The 26,893-nt window shown below is 40.5% G+C and overlaps 2 protein-coding genes and 1 non-coding gene across 3 annotated transcripts; 2 read left to right on the forward strand and 1 right to left on the reverse strand.

The window, feature by feature from the left end:
- Positions 1-1,050: 1,050 nt before the first annotated feature.
- On the forward strand, positions 1,051-12,673 carry cd40 (CD40 molecule, TNF receptor superfamily member 5). Its single transcript, XM_035382914.1, has 9 exons — positions 1,051-1,939; positions 4,877-4,949; positions 6,078-6,200; positions 7,141-7,284; positions 7,645-7,735; positions 8,117-8,178; positions 9,512-9,622; positions 9,945-9,976; positions 11,015-12,673. The coding sequence occupies exons 1-9, from the start codon at positions 1,829-1,831 to the stop codon at positions 11,285-11,287; spliced, it is 1,020 nt and encodes a 339-aa protein (XP_035238805.1). The 5' UTR covers positions 1,051-1,828; the 3' UTR covers positions 11,288-12,673.
- A 4,271-nt stretch (positions 12,674-16,944) lies between these two features.
- irx7 (iroquois homeobox 7) lies at positions 16,945-18,717 on the reverse strand. The gene is made up of 2 exons (XM_035382956.1): positions 18,421-18,717; positions 16,945-17,991 (listed from the first exon to the last, which is right to left on the reverse strand). Exons 1-2 carry the CDS (start codon positions 18,628-18,630, stop codon positions 17,194-17,196), a joined length of 1,008 nt encoding a protein of 335 aa, XP_035238847.1. The 5' UTR covers positions 18,631-18,717; the 3' UTR covers positions 16,945-17,193.
- A 4,145-nt stretch (positions 18,718-22,862) lies between these two features.
- Positions 22,863-22,944, forward strand: trnas-gcu. The gene has a single exon. It is a non-coding gene; the product is annotated as a tRNA-Ser (tRNA).
- Positions 22,945-26,893: the final 3,949 nt, after the last annotated feature.

The raw sequence follows: 26,893 nt of genomic DNA on the forward strand, positions 1-26,893 counted from the left end.
GATATCAGAATATGTTGACATTTTCTGACGCTGCATAGAAAAAGTCACATTTTACATTTACATTTTTTCAATTTTTTAAAACTATTTTCCCAAGTGTGTGGCTCTTGGTGCAAGTTCTCTCAATCAAACAATGTTAAAACTTCCAGATATCCCAAGAGATTTAGTTCTTGTTTAGTTTCAATAGTTTGAACCATTTTTATATTTTTATTTTTGAAATTCGCCAGGAAGCTGGTTCCTATGAAGAAGAAAAAACCCTCCAAACAATAAAACCAAGATCACTGATGCTCATCTTTACTTTCCAAGGTTGTTCTTGCTTCAGCACCCTAAAAAGATTAATTTAATTTAAGCTGAGCACAACAAATTGCTTCTATAATGAAATCAGAACATGAAATGAGTTCAAAGCATGAAACTTCATGACAGACATTTTCTTGACATTTTTATTATAGTTAAACCAGATTTTGAAAGAATGTGTGGTAATAACTTTTTAGACATAAAGAAGTGAGTACCTTTTTACTATTAATCAAGGACACCTGACTGTTGATTGTTTAATAGAACTAGGTATGACTTTAAAGATGCTGTTTGATCTTTGAAAGCGCACACAAATTAATGTCATTTCAGTTGTTCAATAGCTAATGCTGCAGTCATATACAGGTGGCCGGCCTGTGTATGGAGCCACTTAATGGAGCCACCTATGGCCCACCATCATCTTGATGGAGATACTACTGCTTTCCCTCATCTTCACTGACCCGCTGAAAGTGTAAGCACTGAAACTCTAAATAGGACTTCAGGGGTGTTATAGGTTAAATGAATACTAATAGAGACTTTATTTGCAAAATGTGTTTCTTGCATGGCACACAGCGCTTTACACAATAAAGATTAATAAAAGCAAGAATCTAAAACCGAACAAACAACACATACAATAAAGCAGACATACAAGTAAAATAGTGCAAATTGTATCCAGTGTTGTCATCCCTCTCTCTCTCTCTCCCCCTCTCTCTTCCACACACAATCTACGACTGCATGATCGAATTGCCTGAAATCACGTGATAATCCAGGAAAAGCAGGCAGGACAACTCCCTCTCTCTTCTGCATCCTCTGTTCAGACTCATGCATTGATTTGCAGTGAATTTTGGAAGCGGGGTTTCATAGACAGTGGTTATTCCCGTTCTTTCCTCGCCGGGAAAATACGTTTCAGAATGTGGTAACTGACATTTCTGTGCAACAACAAAGAATTCCCCAGTATGCAAACTGTGAATGCGTATGTGTTTGAACAATAGCACATTGGAAAGAGGAAGAGATTTTGACATTTCTCGGCGTACAAACGAGGTTTAGACTGGATGGCTTTTCCCTCAAATACTTAAATATACTTTACGTCATCTCATATCTGACAGTCAATAACGGATGGCTATAGTAGGGTAATATTGTTGTAGATATCTATGTCGTGATCGCGTGCTTTTGCATTATGATGTATTAGTTACGGTTGTGTATTGAACAGTCAAGAAAAGTTAATAACGTAATAAAAAAACGACGTTTACTCCGTAAAATTACATATGTTATTGCTGTAGCCTATTATTGTTTTAGGAGTCTAGTTCTATAAAACAATTTATCTGGAGTTGCGTCCTGTGCAAACACCAGTGATATACTAAAACATTGCGTATTAAATGACAAGACTGCCCAGCGGTCATTTTAGGGGTGAGCTTAAAATTTTCTAAATCTCGTCGGTTTCCTGGAAACCCCCTTCTCATAGGGCTGGGCGTTGACTGATTTAGGGGCGTACCCTTTGTAGATAAGACGCGCAGACCCCTGCTGGCTTATTTAACAGTCGTGCATGGAACTTGGACGTGCTTCACTCTCATCGGACAAAAGACCACACGATTTAAAAAATAATAATTACAAAATGAAAACCTTCGTCTTTAACTTCTGGATGGCATGCATCTTGGTAAGTGAACATTTGGTAGGCCTAGGTGAAGGTTTGTCAAAATGTGTAACGTTATAGCTACAATGGAGTTTCTGCGACTTTCACTTTCGTTTCAGTAAACGTCGCAATTACCGCAGTTCTACGCAGTAGCCTTTTTTATTTAAGCATATGTATAGGTACTTGAAATGCTGATTTTTGTCTGTATATTTTAAATGGACATGTACTTTTTCATTCTTGGTTAGTCGTCACACTAGGTTCGCAGGCGGTGCTACTTTCATTTTTGAGGGCGTGGTATCGGTTGGGGAGATTGGGGACTTTCTGCTGTCAGTTTTGCTCGTGATCGATAAATACGCTTTGTAAGGAAGTGGGGAAAACCGGACTGCATGGACGATTTCGAACAGAGATGACGGATTCGTGTGTACGCAAACCATTTTTAATGAAAACTTAATATGGGATTATTAAACTGGTGGAAATGATCACCTGCTGTGTTGAAAAGCTACAAAGCACCAACGCACTTCCACACGTTTAACGTTAGAGGTTGTGTCAAGACTAGTTTGCTACATTCTAAATCCCGTCACTGTTGTATCCTGAGACCCGACAGAAAAGAAAAAAACGCTGCCAAAACATTGCATTGAAAATATTTTCAAAAATAATATTTAGACTATTTTATTTCATTGACTGTCCCTTGTAGGTCCAGTCAATGGGGCGACATAGCTCAGGAGGTAAGACCGATTGTCTGGCAGTCGGAGGATTGCCGGTTCAAACCCCGCCCTGGGCATGTCGAAGTGTCCTTGAGCAAGACACCTAACCCCTAACTGCTCTGGCAAATGAGAGGCATCAATTGTAAAGCGCTTTGGATAAAAGTGCTATATAAATGCAGTCCATTTACCTTATCTTAGGACCTTAAAACTGCGACGTGTCCAAAGAAAGAGTCATAAAAAGAATGCCAGGTTAAAGCGAATGCAGTTTATTGTTCCGTATGTTAATAATGGCAGGATGGTGCAAATAGCAAAATGTGTGCGTTGTGGGTTGCTATATGCATAAGTGCAGGAGACCATGTGGATGAGTCTCCCTGAACCATTCCACATTTCCCCTTATCCTGCTTGCACTGTGAGCATATCACACTGGGTTAACCTTTGTATCTGGCTGGGCGCTGACCCATAGGTAGTATCAAGATCTTTAGTCAACACCCCACCACGAAACATATCAACTCGTTCCCCATGATTTCGGCTTTCCAACAATACATGATTGCATTTTATTATGGAGAACCTAAGGTTCACAAAATGCTGATCCAGTAGGATGTTTTGCAACTGAGCACTGTCTCTTTACTACACCTGCTGACTCCCTGTCAACTCAGTAAATCGTCTGCTTTACTTTGGGGGTCTGATAAGAGGCAGACTTATGTGAACTGCCCTACACTAGCAATCAAAAAGCTCAATCGTTTGTTACACTTACTGAGATTAAACTGTTAAATAGTAAAATCAAGTGACTGTCATTGTGTACTATAAGGCTTACAATCTGTACTAGTCAAAAGTTAGTAGTAATGCTTTTTTATTATTTACCAACCAGTTGGTTAGTAAATAACAATTGATTTATTATTTAACAATTTGATTTACGCTACTCTGCTGTTAATTTCGGTGAAATCCTTGCCAGCTGTTGATAGGGACTACTACAAAATGTTGTGCGAAGTGTGAAAACAAAAGGGATCTTTGTACTTTGTGTGTGTAGTCAGGTCCTGTCCTTACCATGAAAATGTGAAGTGAAAGGTTCATTTTAAAGCTGCAGTATGTACATTTGGAGAAATGAGCACAAGAGAGCTAGGTTTAGGGGGGGGGGGAAAGCGTTCCACCCCATCCCCTCAGCTATCCCCTTCCTCCAAACACAAGCCTGGCGTCTGAGTACTGGAGAAAGGGAACATAGAGAGAGCTGAAAAGTAGGGAGAGGAGTGCAGTGCATCATGTCTCATTCACAGGTAGAAAAGAAAGCACATAACCAATGAACGTAAATATTGAGCATAGCTATAGTTGTTATTTAAAGCTATGGGCTATAGCACACGTGATATTATTGGCAAAAAAAATTCAGTTGCAGTATTGCTGGCGAGGTTGTGGTAGCGTTAGCATTTAAAAGAAGGAAAGAAAGTTGAGCGATACTGCACAGCCAAACTTCATTGTGAATTGAATATTTTTGCTACAGCATATTTCACCCATAACGTTTGTCAACAAAGTATCTGCAAGTAACTAAGTTACGTTGCTAGTAGCTACCTAGCTACTTGACAGTTTATATTTGTTTGCATCAGTGACTGACATAAAACCATTTTGAAACTGACATTAAACCATTTTTCAAACCTCTCGGCTCTCACCATCGCTGAAGTCAAACCGATGCTCGCACTTGTTTTGTCTCATGCTCGGTTCAGTTTCTTTTTGGTCAAAATCTTTTCTTCACAATTTTCTTTTCAACTGGTCATTTGGGCAGATTTTTCTGGATTTTTGGAGAATGCTCTGAACAGGCAGACTTTGAAAGCAGGGAATGCTGAATCAAAGAGCATTTACTCATTTTTTTAACACTCCAGAACAAGTTATCTAATACGACTGTTTTTTAAGCTATGTAGTAAATACCAGCAGTTCAATAATATTGCTGTACGTGTGTGCATCCGTACACACACACACACACACACACACAAGAGGTGTGACACCAAGGACAAAGATCTACCGTGGTCCTGTTATAGAAGCATTTTGTCCTGAATATTGATGTGTGCTGTCTTGAAAAATAATATAGGAGCACATCTACTAACTGGCATGCAATTGTGTGCTCTTTGGACAAAAATGTTAGTGTATGGCCCTGAAGCAGGTATAATATAGGCCTCATTTGTGGCACAAAACACAATTACAGACACGCTGACACGTGTAGCTGTAAAGCCAAGCTTGGCAATGACCTCCTGTTTCTCGCTGTTTATCGCAGGTGGCAGCGAATGCATGTGACCCAGACACGCAATATGAGAAAAATGAGGTTTGCTGTGGGATGTGTCCTCCAGGTAAGCTTTCATTATCCATTTTCTGGTCTTTTTGGTCACTTTTTTTTTTTTGTCGTATGTCGTTTGTAAAAAAGATGTTTTCTCTTGGGACTTAGCTTCCAGGTATTATCTGTATTACTCCTCAATTAATAAATCATTTTTAAGATGATATTTACATGCATTGTTTTTCAGTACCTGTAATGAACATTTATTCATTCCTTTTTAGTGTTAAATGCTGTAAAGCATCTATTCACTTGTTCTGCAGTGCCTGCCCTCTAATTATTTTACACCGGATGTCAGTGGTGTGTACTTTGGGAGGGTTACTTTGGTAAAACAAAGGAAATTCTATGATGATGTATACAGTAAATTATTGCTTAATTAAGCGGGTCTTTGGACAGGCTGTTGCTGATTTAGTGGTTACTGTATAAAGAGGAAAGACTCACCTGATTATGTTATAAATATTTATTGTGTTATCTTTTTGAATGCAATTGATCAGAACTATGACTCACTACAGTTTTTCCATACCGTGGATCCAGTTTTTCCTGCTCAGTGCCAGAGAAAAATGATTACAAGAAACACAAGCTTATGTTTGTGTAATCTTTTATTATCCCTTCCCTTTTTATGTAATCTTCTATTAGCCCTTCCCTATTTATGCCATTTCCCCTTTTTTCTCCCAGTTTCACCATGTGTAATTCCAATCATATTTACCGGCTGCATTGATTGGTCTGTGGGGCCCATACACACACTGAAACAGTGCCGTAATGTAACCAGTGAGAAGCACTCACCTGAGGTGACATTTGAACCCGTGCCTCTCACTTGGGCCAATGGTCCAAAGACAAGCGTGTTACCAGTCAGCTAAAGGCAAAATCGCCCCCAGCTGAGGGCAGTGTCATTGCCTATTTTGAACCTGAGGGCTGCGTCACCAAAGAATATTGTCATGGTAACCTCCTACAAAGCTTTAGCTTTACTGCACCTCATTGTGCTTATTAGCTAACTGGCTGAGCTTCCCCAGCTACATTAACACAGATGAGCCGCCCAGGGAGCAAGACACTTTACTCTTTAGTCTTGCAAACCAATGTCCTACTTATTCATATTATGTTAATAAAACCTCTGACCCTAAAAACGGAGTGTGACCCCTGTGCACTGCAGGTACCCGAATGAGCGCCGATGCCTCTTGCGAAGACCCCAACTGCATTCCCTGTGGAGAGCACGAGTATCAGCCCGACTACACCCAGGAGAAGAAATGCCAACTGCAACCCTTCTGTGACCCAAGTGCGTTCAGACCTCCGCGCTCACTCTGCCTCCATATAGAGATATTTTAACCTTTTAAGGTGTCACAAATGTGCCATGAGAATGTTCTTATGAACATTCTACTGCTGGTGTAACAATAACTACTAAAGTTCTATAACACTGAGTTTTGAGGGGGAAAAAAACATTCCGAAAAACCTACTCTTCCAAGGGGTAACTTTTATTGCATTTAGTGATAACAGCAAGTGCCAACAATGGACTATGACATTGTACCTTCAGATATGCTTACTTTTTCTCAGAAAGTGAGAATAGTTGAATATACATAATTATACCATCTGTTCTTTTGTGTTTCTGTCCTCACTAAGTAGGAACAACATGCTATTTAGATTTTTTGACAAGCATCCCCAGGAAAGGAAGTTTTTAGTGCCAGTATATCACTAAAACTGTCATTATTTCACATGCAGATCTTCAAATTAAAATAATTTACCTCTCAGGCCTTAACGTGACACACATCATACTTTAGCCTACAGCAAAAAAATGTGTACAGAACCCCAAACAGTAATGTCATCCTGAGTTTGAAACCTCCACCTTTCACCATTGCCCCTATAATGCCTCTGTTTTTCCCCCATAGAGTTAAGATGCATTTCAGGCTAATAAAAAATTCCAAACTCCCAGCTTTGTCTTACATATTGTCTTTTAGATTTTAGACATACAGAGAAAACAATAGATGTATTGCCATTACACAGTATTTGCACATTCAGAATGCACTTAAATGATGAGGAGTTTATACTCCAATGACATCATCACTTCAAATGGTATTTTGCACAGACAGAACATCTGGTTTTGACACATGAAACACAGGTCACACCAGCTATCCTGAGGATATGACTGAACATACCAAATTCAAATTTGTGTGTGTGTGTGTGTGTGGAGTTCCTTTAGCCAACATCCCTGTCCCTTCCAGATATGAATTTTGACCAGGTCCCGCCGGATCCCACAAAGAGGCTCTCCTGCACATGCAAGTCTGGACACCACTGCTCCAGCGAGGAGTGCCTGACCTGTGTTCCACACACTGCCTGCAAGCCCGGAGAAGGAGTGCTTAAAACGGGTAAGACCATGTGCTTCACCAGGCCCTCCAACTACTGCTCAGTTCCAGTCTCCCTGACTTTGGTTCAATCTAAAGGTATTTTACACGCCATTTCCCCAAGATGGCCCTGACAATAGATAGGCAGATAGATACTCACTGTGGCAACATGTGCCATAACAAAACGAAACCTTGAAACTGGTTGGTAAATAGATGGACAGACATGCTTTGTCCTCCTTTGAGGACAGCAGCGGTGCTCTAGTCTAGCAGACTGTTCAGGTGAGGCCGTGGAGAATAGTCACCTGATAAAAGATTCCAGAACAGTCGAAAGCTCCTGTCACTAGCTAATAATGAATTAACTCTCTGGTGTGTGTGCCTCCCCAGGGACAAGGTCCAGCGACACCGTCTGTCAGGCGTGTGAGCCAGGGACGTTCTCCAATGAGACCTCTGTCAAACACTGCCGCGAGTGGACGAAGTGAGTACACCTGAAACCCTGCCTCAAGTTTTACACGGGAAAGCATTTTCACTTGGCTGTGGGCTATTTTTCTCACCTCTTCTAAGTGAAAGAAATGGGAAAGAAACAGCCCCCCACCCCCACCCACCCCCCAAAAAATAAAAAAATAAATATTTTTAAAATAATATATAGTGCGTTGGTGGTTGTAAAGGAAGGCCTGATTTAAACATTTTCAAAAAAAAATATTTAAAACCAGCTAACAAGTTCACACTAAGGTGTCCTGACTAATTAGCCTTCCTGAGGTTATGGTCCTTTGTTTTAGGGACATAGAACACTCTAAGCTTTGTTTGTACTGTCTACCCAAACTGTTTTTTAAGGATGTGCTTTGTCATTGACGCTCAGGTGTGAAGAGAAAACACACCGGATTAAGACAAGCGGCACTCCGACATCAGATGTGGAATGTGGTGAGTAAACAGACATTGCTATTTTGCAGACATTGCTATTTTATAGGATTCATTTCATTAAGTGCAGGAACCCATTAGGCATGAGAATCCAATGAGTATGGAAATCCATTAAGTATGGGAATCCATTGAGTATGAGGACATTGAATATGGGAACATGGAGCCTGGGCCTACTGTCTGTAGCAGTTTGACTGCTGAGTGCATGAGCCCAGTCCTTCGGACCCCAAATGGTCACCCTGCATGAATAATATGAGTCCTGGAATATGACACTCTGGTAATGTTTTAACACACCATTCAGCAGCTATTTTATTGTGTGTAGCCAGGGTGATTCATTTACTGTCATTCACTATTGTTGAAAATGAATGTCATTTAAATAAGTTGATAAATTACCTACTTGGTAAATGTGGTCAAAAATAGAGTAGAATGTATTTTTTGCAACATTAAAGTTGCCTCCCAAAAATGGTTTGATAAACTACAATCAAAATGGCGGAGGCATTGTTTGCTTTACCAGTGGCATAGAGGGTGTAAATCATTCATAAAAACAGGCAAGGAACCTGCATTACATATGAAATGCATGGTTGTAAATACATCATTTAAGTAATTTATCATGTGAACAATGTGAATGCACTGATTCCTCTGCCAGCTTGGGTCTCAAAGTGATTCCTGAATCTGTCCCTGTAACGAGGGGTCATGAGGTCAGTAGTCCGGGACAGTGGTCACTGTATGGACTACGACTGGAGGGGTGAATCACCTGGGTTTTTTTGACGAGGGCTTTTAAACAGGAAGTGAGGTCACAGAGTCAGTCTCTGTGTCTGTGTAGTATCTGTTTGAGATCATACTGTGGAAACTTGCTCACAAAAGAGAACTGAAGACAGCGAGGCAAGGGAGTGGCATTTGCCCTGTTTTCTGTTCCCTAATGTGGGGCTCGTTAGTCTGTGACATACGTGCGCGTGTTTGATCATGCAAGGTACATAGTGTATTGTCAAGATTGTCAGATTTACATTGTAGATAAGTGTAGAAAAATGTTTATTGTAATCATTATCATTACTAATAAGTACGATGAAGTGGATACGGTTACTCTCTCACTGCTATCCTTTTTTTATTATGTCTCAAGAAAATTCTGAAAATTCCAAGTGGCTGTTACTGTCTGCAACTGTGAAATCAACTAGCCACATTGTACTCGTATAATGTTGTATAATTTAGCTAAACTAAAATCTCATTACCACTTTCTCACTTTGGTCCAATTAACAGTGAACAGTTAAGATTTGTGCAAAAAATATGTTTATGACTGTGAAATGCCAGATTGTTTATTGTGTTTATTTTCTTTTTTATTCAGAGGAAATACGCCCGAATTTGGGGTTAGCAGTGGGTCTCCCCGTGTGTATACTCCTCATAGCTGTTGCCGTTGCTGTTGTTGTTGCTGTTGTATTCTACCGTTCAAAGAAAGGTACACTTTAGAACTTTCCTGAGCTCATGAATTCTGTTTCCCTGATGTGATATTTCTTTTCTTTTGCACCTCTGCACCTTGAACTAATGCATTTGTTGTACGTGGCTCTGGATAAGAGCGTCTGCTAAATGCCTGTAATGTAATGTAATGTAATGACATTGGTATTGAAAATGAGCTCTGTTCCTGAGTAGGCTCCTACATGCATCCCATCTGCTTCATGTGTTTGCATAGTAAGGTTTTTTTGTTGAGTGATAAATGTAGATTCTCAAGGGAATTTAAAAGAGAACATTGAATAATGTTATATTGTTGTTCTTTTACGCAGACCGAAACTATCTGAAAAACATTTTCAAAAAGGTAAGGAAAAGATACATTTTGTTCTGTAGGTATTTACATTCTGAAGCATGACCTGTCATTTACTCCACTGTTGTCATTTAACATGTACGTGTCACCTAATGCCAGAAATGTTCACCTGGTTGTAAGGATCACCTATTCATTTTCATAATACTACTACTACTACTACTACTAAGAAGAAGAAGAAAGAAGTTCTGCTTTCCTTATATGACTTTTAAAAGTTTTAGTGACACAGAATGGCAAATAAAGCATATTATGTATGTTTTCTCACTTTGTTATAACAAGTTTGGCAAAGTCAGATTGTACCAATGGGGTTACATTCGTTTAGTTATAGAAATGGATATAACAAAGCAGTGAATATATAACAATGCATATATAAGAGAGAATCACAGAGCAGCTTGCAAGTTAAATGCTACTTCGAAATGCCACGTGACTTTTTCAAAAGTTCAACAGTTTTTTAGTCAACTTTAGAGGAACATTTTTGGTCCATGATGAAATGGTCTACACTAAGATCTGAAACCTCCCCACTCTGAATAGTTTTAAAACATTCCATACTGCCTATACAAATGATCTAGGCATTTTGGCTGTTTTAAAGATGAATCCAGCACCACGCTGTTGATAGTAAATAGTAAAAGTCATTGTAAATAGTAAAAGTGGTAGTAAAAGTGTGTTTACCCCAGATTTCCAGCTCTGTGTCAAAATTACACTTTAATTGGGTTTATTTTGTGGCTCACTGACTGCCATTGATTTCAACAAGAAAAGAAAAACAACCGATTACAGAGGTACCCAGGAGCAGCATGACAGTTACGTGCAGTAGTTTTTGAAAGCAGTGATATTTCAGCTATAAAGTGAAATATACCTTTTAATGTAACTTTATAGTGACTGAAAGGTGTGTATTGCTCTGATGGGCTCATATTTTAGAATTTTACAAACATTTCCTCTGGTGTACAGTATTATAGTGGGTCTTGAGGAGAATTTTAAAGGCTGAGAATCTCCCTGACTCACTTCTGAGTTAATGCCCTGTCTCTTTCTCCCTCTAAGAAAAATCCTGGTGACATGAAACATGGCCCTCTGATGCAGCCGGATGAGGAACTTCCGGAAACTCTACTGCGCCTGGAAGATGAGACCGGGCCTGGAAATTGCCAGGAGGAAGGGCCGGTGGAGGACGAGGAAACCCAGCCCTGTCCAGGGAGAGACTTGACGGAGAACCACAAGCCTCTGAGGCAGGAGGAGGGCAAAATGGAGCACATCTCCGAATCCGAAGAGCAGTCACCTAACTCGGCAGAGAGCGTTTACCTGGCAAAGTACTCTTGAAAGGCTGTGATATCTGCTGCATTTCCACGCAAGGACTGTGGCCCAGGTTACTATCTTCCAAATATGGTGTGAAGCCCCTGGTAACGGCAAGGAATGAACAGCAACTGGACAGATGGGGGCTTTCGAGGGGTGCAGGTTGTGAGAACATTCAATTGTAAAGTTCCTGAAGGAATTCTTGGAAGTGCAGTCTGGTTTTCCTTGGGCAGACCATCTTCCCCGAATGTGCCCTGAAAGGGATGAATGTAGCCTGCAGTTCCATGCTGTTACACGTTGCTAAATGTCCTTCTCTGTCTCGGTAGCTATAGTGTATTTCCTTGTGGGTAGTTTGTCATGTAACTTATTAAATCCAGTGTGTATGTGAAGGCACATTCCAGCATACATATTTTAGAGCATTCAGCTTATTGCACGTTCTGTTATTGACAGTCAACTAACCATCATTAATTAATTTGCATGTTTTCTTACATTTGCTCTTTTGATATTCAATTGCTTGCCCTCTTGAACAGAAAAGGTGTAGTATAATGGTTCAGAAACTGGGCTCACGTTGCAGGTTTTCTTGCCCTAATTTGCAATGTCCAGGTAATCCTGACCACGTCCAACCACAAACCCCACGATACGGTACAAACGGGAGTGTCCCATGGCTTGACTCCGAAACTATATGCACAAACTGGCCAAACTCGCACGAAGCAGAATCAGAGGAATTCCATGCGTATGCAGTTGGCAAGCGGACCCGATTGAACCGACCTGTACCCTGGGCCACAGGAGCACCGATCGGCAATTGTGCATTGCCCCCTGTGGGGCTAGCTACCACAGTCGATACTGGCACAGTTCGGTTTCGAACCGAGGCTCATCCATGCATCACAGCATGGTGCCTGCACTGAATGAGCTACGCAGCAGCCCCGGGAGGGGAAGGAAACACAATCCAGTGCATCGCAAGCCTGTGACATCCGGTCCTATGAAACTTCCGCTTTAAACAGCCATTGGAGTATTAGTTAATAATCCTTTTCAACACATTTAAGACATTTGTGGAAGGAAGATGAAACAGAGCCCTCAGTCATATATAACTTCAGCAAGCTGCAAAGTGTGAACTGAAACATTCCAAACAAGCTTTGCACGGATTTTGTTTCAAGGCTACAAGCATGCTGTGAGTTTAACTCTCGCTGTGCAAACTGCAAGAATAAAATCACTGTAATGAATTGTATAAAATTAGTGATCCACTGTATTTATGCTTAAAATGGTCATCTATATTTCCAGGTATTGAAATAAATGGGTTACGATTTGCATGCCTTCATTCTAGAGAGGAAAATAATGTAAATATGTTGATAGGCTGTATTCTGAGAAGTTATGTGTACTTATCAGTTTACTATAAATAAAATGATAGTGTCATAGTCATGAGTGAGGTCTACTTTATGTGAAGCAACAGTATGTTCTTGGGGAGTGCTTACATTAGATTTCATTTTATTTGGCAGATGCTTTTATCCAAAGCGACGTACAATACAGTAAATGCAACCAATGGTCTCTGGGAAAAAATGCAAACACAGGTCAGATAAAACAATTCTCATAATGTAGCAGCTATCCATAGCCACAAATATCAAGTCTATTTCACGTAGTAGAGCTCTGGCTGAGTCATTAAATCTATGGTTAACTCTTAAGCTAGAAGTGAGGCATGATTTTAAGAGATGTGATCAAAACATGAAAGTGCTACTTGATTGGGTGTAGCCCTGCAGAGGAGTGTAGTCTTGAAGCTAGTCCGAGTCTCAAGAGATGTGCCTTCGGACCAAGACGGAAAATAGGCAGTGACTGAGCATCTTGTAAAGGAATGGTGAGGTCATCCCCCACTGGGGCCCTAGGGTGTACAAGCTCCACAGTCGGGACGAGCGAGAACCGTTCACCTGGAGGGCAAGAAGTGCAAGTCAACCTGCTGCAGCAGAGCGGAGTGGTCGAGGTGTCGTGTAGTGCTGAATTATGTACGGTAGGTAGGAAGGGACTGTTCCCATTGGCTGCAGTGTAGGTCGAAGTGAGTACTTTGAACCCGAGTGACCAGTGGAGTGGCATCAGCTGGGGAGAGACGTGTAATAACATTGGAAGGTTGAAGATAAGTCAGGCAGCCGCTTTCTGGATTAGTTGTGGTGGCTGTATGGCACAGGCTGGTAGGTTTGCGAGAAGGTCAGAAACTGTGGCCCACTTGTGACATACATAATGTATGTATTTTTTTTACATAATTCCATATTTATAAATGTGGTTATATTTTCAGAACAATCACCGAAAGTGTAGCCTATTTGTTAAGTGTGGTTGCAGCCAAGCTCTGACACATTTGGGAATTGCTGTTACAAGGTTTACTGCAATGGTGTAAATGGTGATGTGCAAATTCTGGGTTTCCAAAACTTTCCTAGAAATAGTAATGCATTTGAAGCTCATTTATATTCGTGGTTTTGTAGTCAACCTAAGCGTTGACACGATTAACCTGCATGCGTTTGTCTTGTCACAAATATCTATTGTTGTTGGCTATTTTGTGCTCTGCACATTTCAGCTCACTCAGTCATATACTCGGAGCGATGGCGTCACCGTGCGGACAGTCTGCGACAGCCGACGGCGTTGTGCCTCTGACCGTTAGGTGGCACCAGCCCCGTCCAATCTCATATTGCGCAAATATTAGAAGGTACAGTACAGAACCGATTTATTTGCATTTTTGGCAATTAAGATAGATTTAAAGGCCAAGTCGATTTTAGACAAAGAGTGTCAACAGAACAGAATGTATACTAATCAAAACACACATGGCTAATTTTCGGGATTGTTAAAAAATTACTGTTTCGTGTAATTAAAATGTATTCGTATTTATTTCAACCAAATCGTATTTTATCCGAGACCTGGCGAGTGATCTGTGCGAGACAAAGGTGCTGTTAATCTTGAGGGTGACCCAAAAGTTATTAGTAAATGAAGAAATTAATTTTTGAAGTGGTTGTGTGATCGGTTAGTCCGACACACTACAATATGTGAAAAACAACGTACATGGCTAAAAGGATGTATTGCTGAGCATCTGTGTGACCTGACCTCAATGTTAATACCAATATAACTGAAAAACAATATTACTTGAAATGTATTTTATGATTTTAAAACGCACATATTTATTTTTAAGTATTTAATTAATAAATGTATTTATACTGCCATCCTGTTGTAAGGGTCTACTATTACTGCATTGTGTGATGTCTATATTTTTAAAATACATTTGTTCAAACCAAGAAATTGAAAAATTATCTTAAATACTGTAATCTAAAGAGTAATATATTTACTTCAAGATGACCTACATTAATAGGGACCATGCAGTCATATGTTTATGTTTACACAGTATATCTTGTGTGTGTGTGTGTGTGTGTGTGTGTGTGTGTGTGTGTGTTTGTGTGTGCACACGCTTGTGTGTGCATGCATGTTTGTCTGTGTTTAAGTGTACACTATGTACGTACACGTGTCTCAGCCATATTGTACCATGAACAGAACACCTCTGGATTTTGTGGAGCTCATGTTTACTCATGGATTACACCTCATTTTGTTCACCTGTAAAAATGTAGGTGTGTGAGTGTGGGGGGTTAATTCCCTCTCTCAGTGCCTGGGGGGTGAATGGGTCTGTGTGTGTGTGTGTGTGTGTGTGTGAAGAGAGAGGGTGGGAGCCCCAACATTCAGGCTGCTTTGCTCAGAGGGATTTTCTCATTATCCGTGGATTAACAGTGGACTGGGGTCTTTGAATTTACATGGAAACCTGAGTGATTAGCAATGGAGTGACCCCCTTTCATCTCTCCTGAAACAGAATACCCCCATCCCCAACCACATACACACACACACACACACCCCTAGGCCTCTGGTCTGTTTGAGGAGTATACAGCTGTGTCTTGAGCTAGCAGGACCACACCCACACACTAAGTATAGTACCAGTAGGTCAAAGAAATCAACATTGCTTAGCAACAAAATGCCACAACTGCCGCTTTCACATAGTTCTAATCTGACTGCATTCTAATACAATGGATGGTGATAAATCCCTCTTCTCAGGTGTCCAGTCGAGGTACAGAATGATTAATGTATCATTTCAAATTACCGTCAAGGAGGCTTCAATTCTGCTTTTATGATAGTTTTGAAATGGTAACATTAGGTAAAAAATGATGCCAATTGTCACAGCACAGCATCTGTCAAAATGAAAGTTTTTGATTAAGGATTATTTCCACAGCCTAAAAACAAAATCAAGAACATATGAAGCTTTTCTTTTTTAAGGTTTAATAATAGCTTTCATGTTATTATCACTCAATTATATTTATATTAAGTTAATGATGAATAAGGTTGTCAATCCAATAAACATGAGCATTAAGACCAATACTTGGTAAAAATCTCGTGCATGATGCACAGTTCAGCTGATTGGCACACAAAAATTATCAGCGCTACAATTCCACAAAAAAAAACCCCTCACAATCTCCAGTAAGATTCTACCTTGACACATAAAAGGTATAAGTTAAATACAGAAATAGTCTTGCGCAAAAGAGAATCAAACCATGAACTGAACGTGTGTTAAAATGAATAGATAAATACATGCTATCGGCATACAGGCAAGAGCTTTGCAAAATGTTCTTGACAATTTGTGGATGTCCGCGTCTGGTGGCACTTCAGTTATTAACGGTTTATAGACGGAGGTGATAACCAAATTGGAAGCTTTGAACTGCCAAGAGACACTCCTCTGCTCAATTAGTTTCATCTAACCTCACTAGCCAGGGGTGATGTGGCTGATTACCATTCACCAACAAAGAACAGCTCTTAATCCCCGATAGTTTGGAAAGAAACCAGTTGTCTGATATGGAAATCCTCTGATTGTAATTATTAGCAATATAAGACCTTTCATTAAAAGAGAAACAAAAAAGCAATTATTTTTATGGATGCCACTCTGGAATTCCAATGAACCCCCCCGGCCAAAACACATTGAAGGTTGTTCTGAGAAACTCCTCGTGCTGGAGATTATATCTACGAAAACAGAGGAAATGGATTTTGTGGATAAATGAAAGGTAAATGAAAGTGAACCGATACATTAACAATCCAGAAAATCCGGTAATATCCAAAGAATGTCATATAATATAAATCCGTGCTTGTCATTTATGGAGCAATAAGTCTTGGAACTAAGCGAGAATCCGGATGTCATTCTAATGTAGAATTTAAACGATATAATTTCACAATGTTGTATTTTCTCCCAGTTCAAGTCACTTCCGCAATTACCTTTGTTATTATCAAAACTACTGTTAGGCTATTATCCAACCTACTGTCCAACGACGCCGATTTTGTGTTGTTCCGTCTTCGTTTTCCAGATTCAAAGATATTCTCGCGTTTCGGCATTAATATATGGAAAACATAACAACGTGCGTTTTGATGTGTTGTAAAACTAGAGTGAGGTATTTTAGAACAAATGGTTAAGTCGCAAATGCATATACCTTAGGCTACACGACAATGCTGAGAAGCAAAAATGTTAAATATTAGCAGTGCACAGTAAAAACGTTCATAACAGGATAATAGCCATGTGGTTATAAAATTGTATGTAACAGTCCTCAGTGCGCTCCGTGCGTTTTTACGCATGACATTTATTCAATGTGTCAAATTTCACCAGGAATGACGGGACAACATATTTTCTAGAGATCGAAGACTTTATTATGAAAATATGCTTGTGTTTTCTGTGGAACCAGCTTATAATTTACAAACACGCTCAACAAAATAGACTTTATACAAATATTTACACAAACCTGAATGTGTTCAAGAATCTTTGGTTTTAAACCACATATTGCAGGAGATCCCATAACACACGCGTCTGCCAACGTGTGCATTACTTCCACGAAATCTGCTAAATTTTGAAAATGAAAGTGCGATGTTTTCCCCAAAATTGCTTGTCAACAGTTCAAGTCTCTGGAAACGCTCTGCCTCAACATATCTTGTGTAGTTTGGCTGATAGGAAAAAATTGTCCATTTCTAGATGCCCAGTGAACCCACCACTTGTTATCGTTTTGTTGACCGTGACCCCATTCGTGGGGTTTTTTCCCAATGTCCGAGGTTGCAGTCTCCGCGAGAGACCAGATTTTGGGCTTTTGGGGGTCTGTATTTCCCTTGCATTCCATTTTACCTGAGCCAGATTCCACTTTCTTCTGACCGTCTGTTTCACATGTGGAGTTTGCGGCCGGAGTTTCTGTCTGCATGTCACCAATTCCTTGAGATAACTGCACATCCACGGGCCGGGGCGCACCATCGGAGCCAGTGACTCCGATCTCCACCTCTTCATCTACTGTCTGTGGGTCAATTTCGTCTTCGTCATCGGAAACCTGACCTTTCTGGGTTGAGCATTCCTCTTCGCTGTCCTCCTCTTCTTCATCGGATTTCCCCTTTGACGCCCAGCTCACCCGGTTCTCTTTCTTCAGACGTCGTCTGGCGTTGGCGAACCAGGTGGACACCTGCGTAAGGCTCATCTTTGTCACGATGGCTAGCATGATCTTCTCGCCCTTTGTAGGATAGGGGTTTTTCAGGTGTTCGTTCAACCACGCCTTCAGCGCGCTGGTGCTCTCGCGAGTGGCCACCTTGGCAACCCTGCTGGGGTCATCTGTCGCCACTGGCCGGTAAGGGGAATAAAACGATGCGCCTCTGCCCAGCAGTCCCGGATGGAATGGGGGAGCAGCTTTCACATCATATGAATTGTTCTGAAAAAAAAACATCACGAAAATGTTAAAAAAGAACTTTTGTGAAAGTTTATCATGTCTTTATCAAGATATATTGACCATTGCCTGCTGGTGAGTTCGGATAACTATGCGGTGAAACCGCAATTGTAGAAGCGCGGTCACAGTATTCTGTACGTTTGCCTGTACGAAGGTTAAATGTACAATTGCTTCCTGACGTAATAGCTCGACACGCTATAAAAAGAGGTATAGAGGTAAAGACTTCCGCCTGGGATCAGTGATATTTAATTCATCGTAAGCGTTTATATTCAGAATCAGAATCAGGTTTTATTGCCAAGTAGGTTTTCACATACGAGGAATTTCATGCACAAAAAATGCGACATGAAGTCAAATTTTGGTTTTATGGTTAAAACTGGCTGTAAAATTACAGAAGTATGAATATTGATAACTTACCATGTGCCCCATGTGTCTGGAGTGAGGATATGGGATAAAATTGTACCCCTGAAGTCCCGGGTAAGTCAAAGGGACACCGGCGATGGCCGCGAAATGAGGAGGTGGCTGCACCCCGGGTGGGCACCCCAGAACTGACATCTGATATCCTGGCGGCATGCTGGCGTTCCTCCCAAGAAAGAAATCACCAAATCCAGTTTGTGACGTAGGCATCCTCTCTTCTTGACTTTCACAGATCCAGTAACGCACACAGTCCCCTGAGTCGCTTCTTATACCGATCCTCTAGACGTGGGCGGGCTTATCACGATGACTGACATGTGGAATCAAAAGGTGTTGAGTTCACTCATTTCCAAATCCCTTCAAAGGACGACTCCGCTGTTCCTTTTAGCGATTTGTTTAAAGGCGCTAATTACACGATAATAATCTTTAAAACCCTATATGTATTATAATGAAACGGATGACAAAACGTAATGTGAAGTATTTCGAAGTTTTTGGCTTTAGAATGCTACAACAAAAATAAATAATTTCCTTGTCAATAATCTAGAAGTGAAACCAATAATTCGTTAAACAACCGCGAATTTCGTTACTGGCACAAAAAAAAATACCAATGAGCTCTGGTTAAGCAAATCCGGAATTAATTCTGAAACATGCTGAAATAAATGTTTAACTTTTTTTTTTTTTATTTCTTTTAAATATAATTTAGGAGTGAATAAAAATGACTATGGCTATGCCCCACAGTTCATTTTCACAATTTATAACTATCCTAATCTACTTTCAATTGCACCACTTTTTAAGGAACGTTTTGTTATTTTTTGTGCAAATTCGAAAAAAAAAAAACTTAGCAAATTACACTTCCTATTGATAATTCGATAAATTGTTACTTCAATCGACTCTCAAAAATCCTTGAATTTTATATCAAGGATGGATTTTTTGGTGTCACAACAACAAACCATTTGGGTGTAAAAGAGTAACGTAGGCTACAATTTGCATGTTAGATGAGAGTGATAACAAGAATTAGATTAAGCTCACCGCGTGATATCACTGTTAGTCTGCCGCTTTGTGTGGGCCTATGGCTTTGTAATTGAGGTCTGAAGCATAACTGTAAATTTAATTAGCTATATTAGGGTACGTTATGTGAATCACCAAGAAGCTTTTCCACCGATTGGACTACTACATCTTCATTTGAATAACTCTAAATAGCTGGTTTCCTGTGATACCTGATAAGAGGTTCAATGTTTTATTATGCTATGTTACCGCATGCCATTTTAAAGTCCACAGAAGGCCACAGGCTAATTTTATTATCTAATAATCCATTTTACAAAGTAGGCCTACAGTTTTTCATTTTTCTATATCGGTTAATGTAAGTTTTTTTTTTTTTTTTTTCATTTTTACAATGGCATTCAGCGTCTATATACAGCAGTGTATACTGACAGAGCCTATCATGTCTGACCCATTTCTAAATACATAAAAAAAAACATTATTGGCATTTTTAATGGCCATGCTATCGACATTTAAATCTGTTCGAGTTATTTATATTTTGTCAAGTTATTTAGGCCCTACTACAGGCGAGAGGACAATGGTGAAAATTGATCTGTTAATTTGATGTTCCATGGTAAATTCTGACGTTAGCAATTAACAATTTTCCTACTTAGGAAAACATCTTAAGAAATATTTGTATTTTTATTTATGTGAAAGGGTTTTATGGAGCAGTATTTAATGCCATATAGTTTCATTTTTATCATATGTCTTTCAATTGCCCCAATTAAAGACGTTTAAGCGAAGCAGGTGTTGACTAATGTATATGATAATGACTAGATAACAGATGCTAATGTAGGGGAGGTGGTGAATTGTTAAAGATACCGAGATAAGATTAGTATTTCCCCCATACATACCAATGGTTCTCTCACTCCCTCCAGGGAAAACTACAGTCAACTCTGAGGCAACGGTCAACTGAAAACGGCATGCTGTAGGCTATTAGCATTAGAGATACGTGCATTAATATGAACAGTAAAATGTTCTTTAATTAAACTATATCAGAGTTCAAATGAATCCAAACGGTAGAAAATATCTCCGAGAAGAAGACAACACAACGCACTTATAGTCGCAATTAATATTAGTTCAGGTCCTTGCAGCTATTTCTGCAAGTCGAGGCAGGGACAATCTACCTGTAATTTTCAGTTGCTCTGTTATCGAAAACGTTCGCTTGATGGTTTTTTTTCAGATGTCACGACCAAAGGACTGTGTATGGGTTCTAATGACTAATATTTAAAATTAAAGGCGGGAATTTTACGGAAACAGTATAATGTCTTTTGGATAAATGACTGTTGTAGGATTCTGTACGTGTATGTCCATCGTTGTTTTAGCGAGCTTGTCGAGAAAGGAATAGGCACGTGTGCAGTCCATAATGTTTGTGTGGAAAGTATATAACGTGTCGAAAAGTATATAATTTGTTAGTGATGTACCAAAGCTTGGTCTTGATTACATCAATTATCACCAGTGTTTTTAATTCTCTTAACACTGCGCAAGCTGCACGGTACGGCCAATAAGTATTGGTATTTGTACTGACCAAACAAGTAGATGTGATCAGCCTTAGACGTCAGCCCTGTGGCATATCATTAACGCATTGCTTTTTAACATTAGTGTCATTATTTCCACACTCCTTCTCAGAAGTAGGAGCCAATGCTGGATAAGCTGGTTCTATAATAAGCCCGGCAAGGTAGTGGTTGTGAGGTCAAGTAGAATGTGACCTCCTAGACGCTCCTAGTATGCGCTAGTTATCCTGATTTGTCATGGACAGAAAGGTAAATATAACTTTGCAGCACTAGTTATGTGATGGCATTTTTGCTAGGTTAACCAGCAGGTGTGTGTGTGAGTGTGTGAGTGAGTGAGAGAGAGAGAGCGAGAGAGAGGGAGGGAGAGAGAGAGAGAGGAGTGTGTGTGTGTGTGTGTATCAGGCCAAGGAAGCATCAGATCCAGAGCACGTTCGTTTGTTCAGCTTGTATGAAAGGCGACCCAGTGCTTTGTGAAGGTGGATTTGGACACTTGTACATAGCAGAACCAAAAAGCTCAAGGCTGTGCCTATTGTCTGCACTGCAGACAAAACCTCTTTTCCTCTTCCCATTACAATGCAAGCGCTGGTTATGTACCAACAGGTTTAACTGGAGCCGTTTGCTCCAGGAAAGCGCAATGTTTGAGCAGGGAGCTGGATAACACAAGGGACATCTTTGTTCAGATTTGAACATTGATTGGGCACTGCCAGCAAACATACATATCGGCTCTGATGAAGATCTGAAAACGTGGTGAAATAAAATTATCGTGTTATCTTCAGAACACAGTTAAGTGTGTAAGTTCTTATTCTCAATTGACTCTGCACCTTACAGCAAGCTGTTTTTTTTTTTAGAACAAATGTATTTTCTTGTATTTTACAAAATGCATGCATGCCGCATACAATCTATCTTATCTGCATTAAAATAAACAAGAATGAAACACAAACCATTGGAAAATATTTAGACAAACATATTCTGAAAATTTCCTTTTTTTTTCGTTTTTCATAAGCAACCTGAAGTGGCGATAAGGAAACTGCAGAATGGTGCTCTGAGGTTCCTTGGGCATGAGCCATTGGTGCTACCCTGACCAGAGTTGGGACGGGATGAACGCACAGGCACTAATGTGCTCGTTATCACAACGACCCAAGGTGTGACATCATTCACCAAGCCAGCACCTTCAATTGCCATGACAAATGGCTCAAGTATGCCCTGCGTTTGGGTAACAAAGACCACACTGTTATTTTACCTATGACTGGGGGTGAAAGCACACACTGCCTACAGAAGACAATAAACAGAGAGTACACAGTTTCTCCTGAGTTTTTTTTTTTTAACCGTACCTTTTCATTTATTTGGGGTGGGGGCATGTGCAATTTATGCACAATGTACATGCATGCATACAAAGTGGGAGTTTCTCACAAATTTAGGGGAAACCACAGGCAACGTATGGGAGTCTGTTGTATGCTTCACACGAAAGAATGGGGAGCACATCTTTAAGGGAGGCAAGTGAAGATGAGGGATTTTTGATAGCTCTGTATAGTACTTTGACAGCATGAATATTTTGTTTAAAATGTCCCATTTAGTTATATACTGAAGGAACATATGATGCTGCTCTCCTTTAGCTTTGTGAAATGCTTGTTTGCACAAGAACAAGCCCACTTCCACCTGGGACTCATTAATCAAACCCAAAGTCTCAAACCCAAAGTCAGAGAGGAAACTCAAGCGCTAGCTCGGCACCGCTGCACGGGCACTTTAGGGCTCCCAGCTGAATCGGTCACTGAAGGAATTAGCCACAAACACATGCAGCTATACAACCCTATCGCCTGCAACACACATCTGAGCCAGGTCTATGTCATTAACCCGCTATGACCAGGGGTCAGCAAATTTACCGTAAAATCCGAGGTGGAGGTGGCCGAGTGGTTAAGGCGATGGACTGCTAATCCATTGTGCTCTGCACGCGTGGGTTTGAATCCCATCTTCTACTCTTCCACAGGCATTTCCACAATCTCTTATGACCTTCATGTAACACTCAAATCTTGATCTTCTAGTGCTACTAGGGGTTGTCAACATCAATTCTGGGGGACCACTGTGCATGATGGCTTTCATTCCAACCCCAACTGCAATCCAATAATTTTGTTTCTTAATTAGGTGCTTTTTGTGTTTTAGAGCTGGGGTCCCAAGTCTTATCCAGAAAGAGCCAGTGTGGCTGTGCACACCTGATTCTACTAATCAAGGTGCTTAGCAAAGACTAGAGGTTGATTAGTAGAATCAGGTGTGTGCACCCACACTGGCCCTTTCTGGATAAGACTCATACTCATACAATTGTTTTCCAGTGGGTTTCCCTGTACTGCAGTAATTAAATAGAAAAGAGAAGTGAGGAAAGATAAATGTAGAATATAGTGAAGGGTAAATAATTGCTTATGAAATAGCGAATAAACCAGAAAGTGGGGAAGAATAAAAGTAAAAATCATAACCTAGAATTATAAATAATTAGAAAGAATAAAAACTAAAAGTGTGAGCAAATTGTAAGTAATATTGTGGTCACATTTTTGGTTAGATAAAATAATTTGTCTGAGGTTGTTTCTGAAGGATCTAAGAGTGCCAGTTATTCTTATCGGCAAAGTAATGCTGTTCCATATTTTTGGTACAGTTGTAAGAGAAGGATCTGTGGCCATTACTGTTTTTGTAGCAAGGAAAAGTATTTTGCATGTTGCTAGTGAAGCTTTTGACACGACTTTCTGGATGCAGAGCAACGAGATATAAGGTTGCAGACAGCTAGAGGGAGTTGATTATAGAATTTTAGGGCTATAAATGTGTCATAGTTATCAAATGTGAAAGCATTCTCAAAATGAAGATCAATACAGTGGTGAGTTTGCAAGGGGAGTTATGAGTGGGCTCTATTATATAGTTCAACAATGGGTTTCACCACATCTTTGGTAGTGGGCATCCAAAGTGGAAGACAGTAGCATAATAAAGCAAGAATTATCATATGAAGAAAAGTTTTAGAGGCAGATAATGTCAGGTATGGGCAGATTTTGTGTAAAAATAATGTACTTTTTTTTTTTTTTTTAAACTTTGTGAATGTGTGGTTTATATGTAAGGTATGAATCCAATACTATGAAATGCAAGTTTTTTTTTTTTTTTTTTTTTAAATGGAGAGTTACTGAGAAGGTTGTCATTTTCTAAGTGTTGGTTTGTGAGTACCTTTTCAAAAAATTGACATGACTGGAAGAATTGATATAGTATGATAGAAGAGTGTGGGGTCATCAGATTTGTAGCTGGGAGCTATCTGGGATAGCTTCCAGTGTGAGGAAAAAAGTTACTGTTGAATACACATGTTAATGAGATGGTGGAAGACTGGTAAAAAAACAAACTGTTTATATACAGTATGTTTTCATAAATTTGACATTGAGACCATATATCAGGAGTGTTCAAGTTTTTGAGAGTTTTATGATTTTTAGTAATGTTTCTTGAGATACCTCTGAAAAGGAAAAAGTTTGTGAATTGGACAGATCATTTTCATACTGTAAAACAAAAGGGTCAAAATAAGAAGCCAGATGCAGAACAGGATGCAATGTTTGCCATAACGCTTTTGGTATCTGAGCTGTGTTTATTATTTGTGCTTGATAATATATATTTTGTGCTTTTTGTATAGCACAGAAGAACATCTATTTCTTATTTCTGAGAAAGCTTATTTATGTGGTAGAATCTTTGATGAGTGATGCATTTTAACCATTTTTTTAAATTTACCTTCAGTAATTTCAGAATTTCAGCATTTCACCAAGGGGAAGAAGCTTGTCTAATCTGGATTTGCCTCACCCCATTAGGGTTGGATGGGTCTGAGGCAGCCAAGTACGCTTGGGTCACCTTGACAACGCACCTGGCATCCACAGCTGGTATCAAAGAGCGATGCGCGTCTCGTCCAGGCAGCTCCACTGATGCAGCACTGCGTGACTTTTAGCAGAGAAAACAGTCATTCATTTATGAGAAAACATGCAGCAATGCTAAACCCCTCAGCTGTACTGCTACTTAAGGGGGTCCAGGTAGCAACATCGGCTACACGAGCTACACCCATTGGCTAAAAGAATAAAAGGTTAGAAAAGGGAAAAACACTCTAAAAATGTGCTTGGTGTAGTGGAAGCAACAGGCTACAACAGTGCACAAATCAAACTGTGTCTGTTATTTCACAGGGCTACAGCAGAAGGAATGCTATTGCTTATCACATGTTTAGAACAGAGACAGTGGCCATGTTTAGCGCTTAGCGGGTTTTAATCCGGCACGTATTGACAGGAATCGAAACTACAAGTGAGCGTCAGATTGGAATGTAGCTGAACAAGAGAGGCCATCTCCAGAGGCACAATATGCAAAGCAGTGGGTCAATACACAGGAAACCATGTGCGAGAATTACCAACAGATCCTTCTTCCATTCTCCACAGCTCCTCTTTCCTATCCTTTCTTCCAATTCTGTCTTGTCAGAGACTTTGTCAGTTCTGCTCTACCCCTCATAGAGAGGGGTAGCTGACACTCACATTCAAATGAATGAAGGACTACATGACTGCTTTTATTACATCATTAAAATCTCATTTAGGGCCATGCATCAAAGCAGCAGCTGTACATAGGGGTGCCGTGTGGGGGGTTTGGGTGATTCCAAGGGCCCTGACTGAAAGGGACCCACAAAAAATATTAGGACATGATTTTATTTGGCACTGGGGCCCGATGTGAGATCTTTTTGATGGGGTCCAAATTCCCTGGTGGGGCCCCTGACTGCACAGGCACTATAAATGATCAAGGATAGTGCAGAAAAGTCAGAGACTTGTTCTGCTCATCATTTCAGGGCAAGAATAGAAGGCAAAACAAGAGACAGGTGTTTTTGCCTCTAGTAAATCAACATTTTCAGCAACCTTCACATGCACATTTTAAATAAAGACAGTAAATATGCGAGTACAGAACGGCTGTTAACCCTTTTCTCCATGTGTCCGTAGGAGCCTGTCCCAGCCCTCTCCTGATTGGCGGCCCACTGCTGGGCGGCTGGGTGACGGGCTTCGTTCGTTAGCCCGTGACGGACAGTGCAACAGCTGGGGGAGGTCCCTCTGCTCCGCCCCCTGCTCCTGCCCCCACGCTGGGCTCGGGGCTAGCTCCGCCCTCCCTCTCCAGGGGACCCGCTGTGCCAGAGCACCTCGTTAGCCCGGACAACCCCCCCCCCCCCCCCCCCCCCCCCCCCCCAGCAACCGCCCCCAGAAGGAGGAGGTGACAGACGGATGCTAATGCAGAGAGCACAGCTCCATCCTTCTTCACCACCAGTCCCACTTTTCCTGCTTCAATCTGCTCCACACGTTGGGCCAGATGCCGCTACCGTCATGTTAATGCTACCACACCTGGTGCACGTGTTGAGCTTCACCTGTGTGTACTCTGCAAGAATTCTAAAATTCAGTAGTAACCACCCTCTAAACTGCAGTTTTTTTTTTGCTTTACAAAACAAATGACACAAGTTCAGTTAAAAACCTGTAATATTAAATGATATATGATTGGACAGGTAGGCAGACAGAAAGACAGACAGACAGGTCATTTTACAACATCAGGAGTCCCGCAAAAGGCCCCCACCAGGTTTCTTTCTAACATCCCCAGATACGGATAGAAGTTACTGATATCTCTTTCCCTTTTAACTCTTTATGCGCAAACACAATATAAATAATCCACAAATAAAAGATATATACACAAAGTTAGACTGATTTACAGGAAGTCAAATTAAATACAGTATACACCTCAGTGGTATGTGTGAACAACACAGTAAGTGCTGTAAAACGGTGTCAACCTTATTCTAGTAAAGCAGGCCTTCAGCGATGAAACTGAACCAGCGAAACCTGGACAGGCTGGGGATCCTGAGGAAAAGCGCATCATTATCGCACTGTTTTTAATCCCCCGCTGCAGACTCA

Source organism: Anguilla anguilla, chromosome 11 (genome assembly GCF_013347855.1).
Source record: "Anguilla anguilla isolate fAngAng1 chromosome 11, fAngAng1.pri, whole genome shotgun sequence".
In the NCBI taxonomy this organism is placed as follows: domain Eukaryota; kingdom Metazoa; phylum Chordata; class Actinopteri; order Anguilliformes; family Anguillidae; genus Anguilla; species Anguilla anguilla.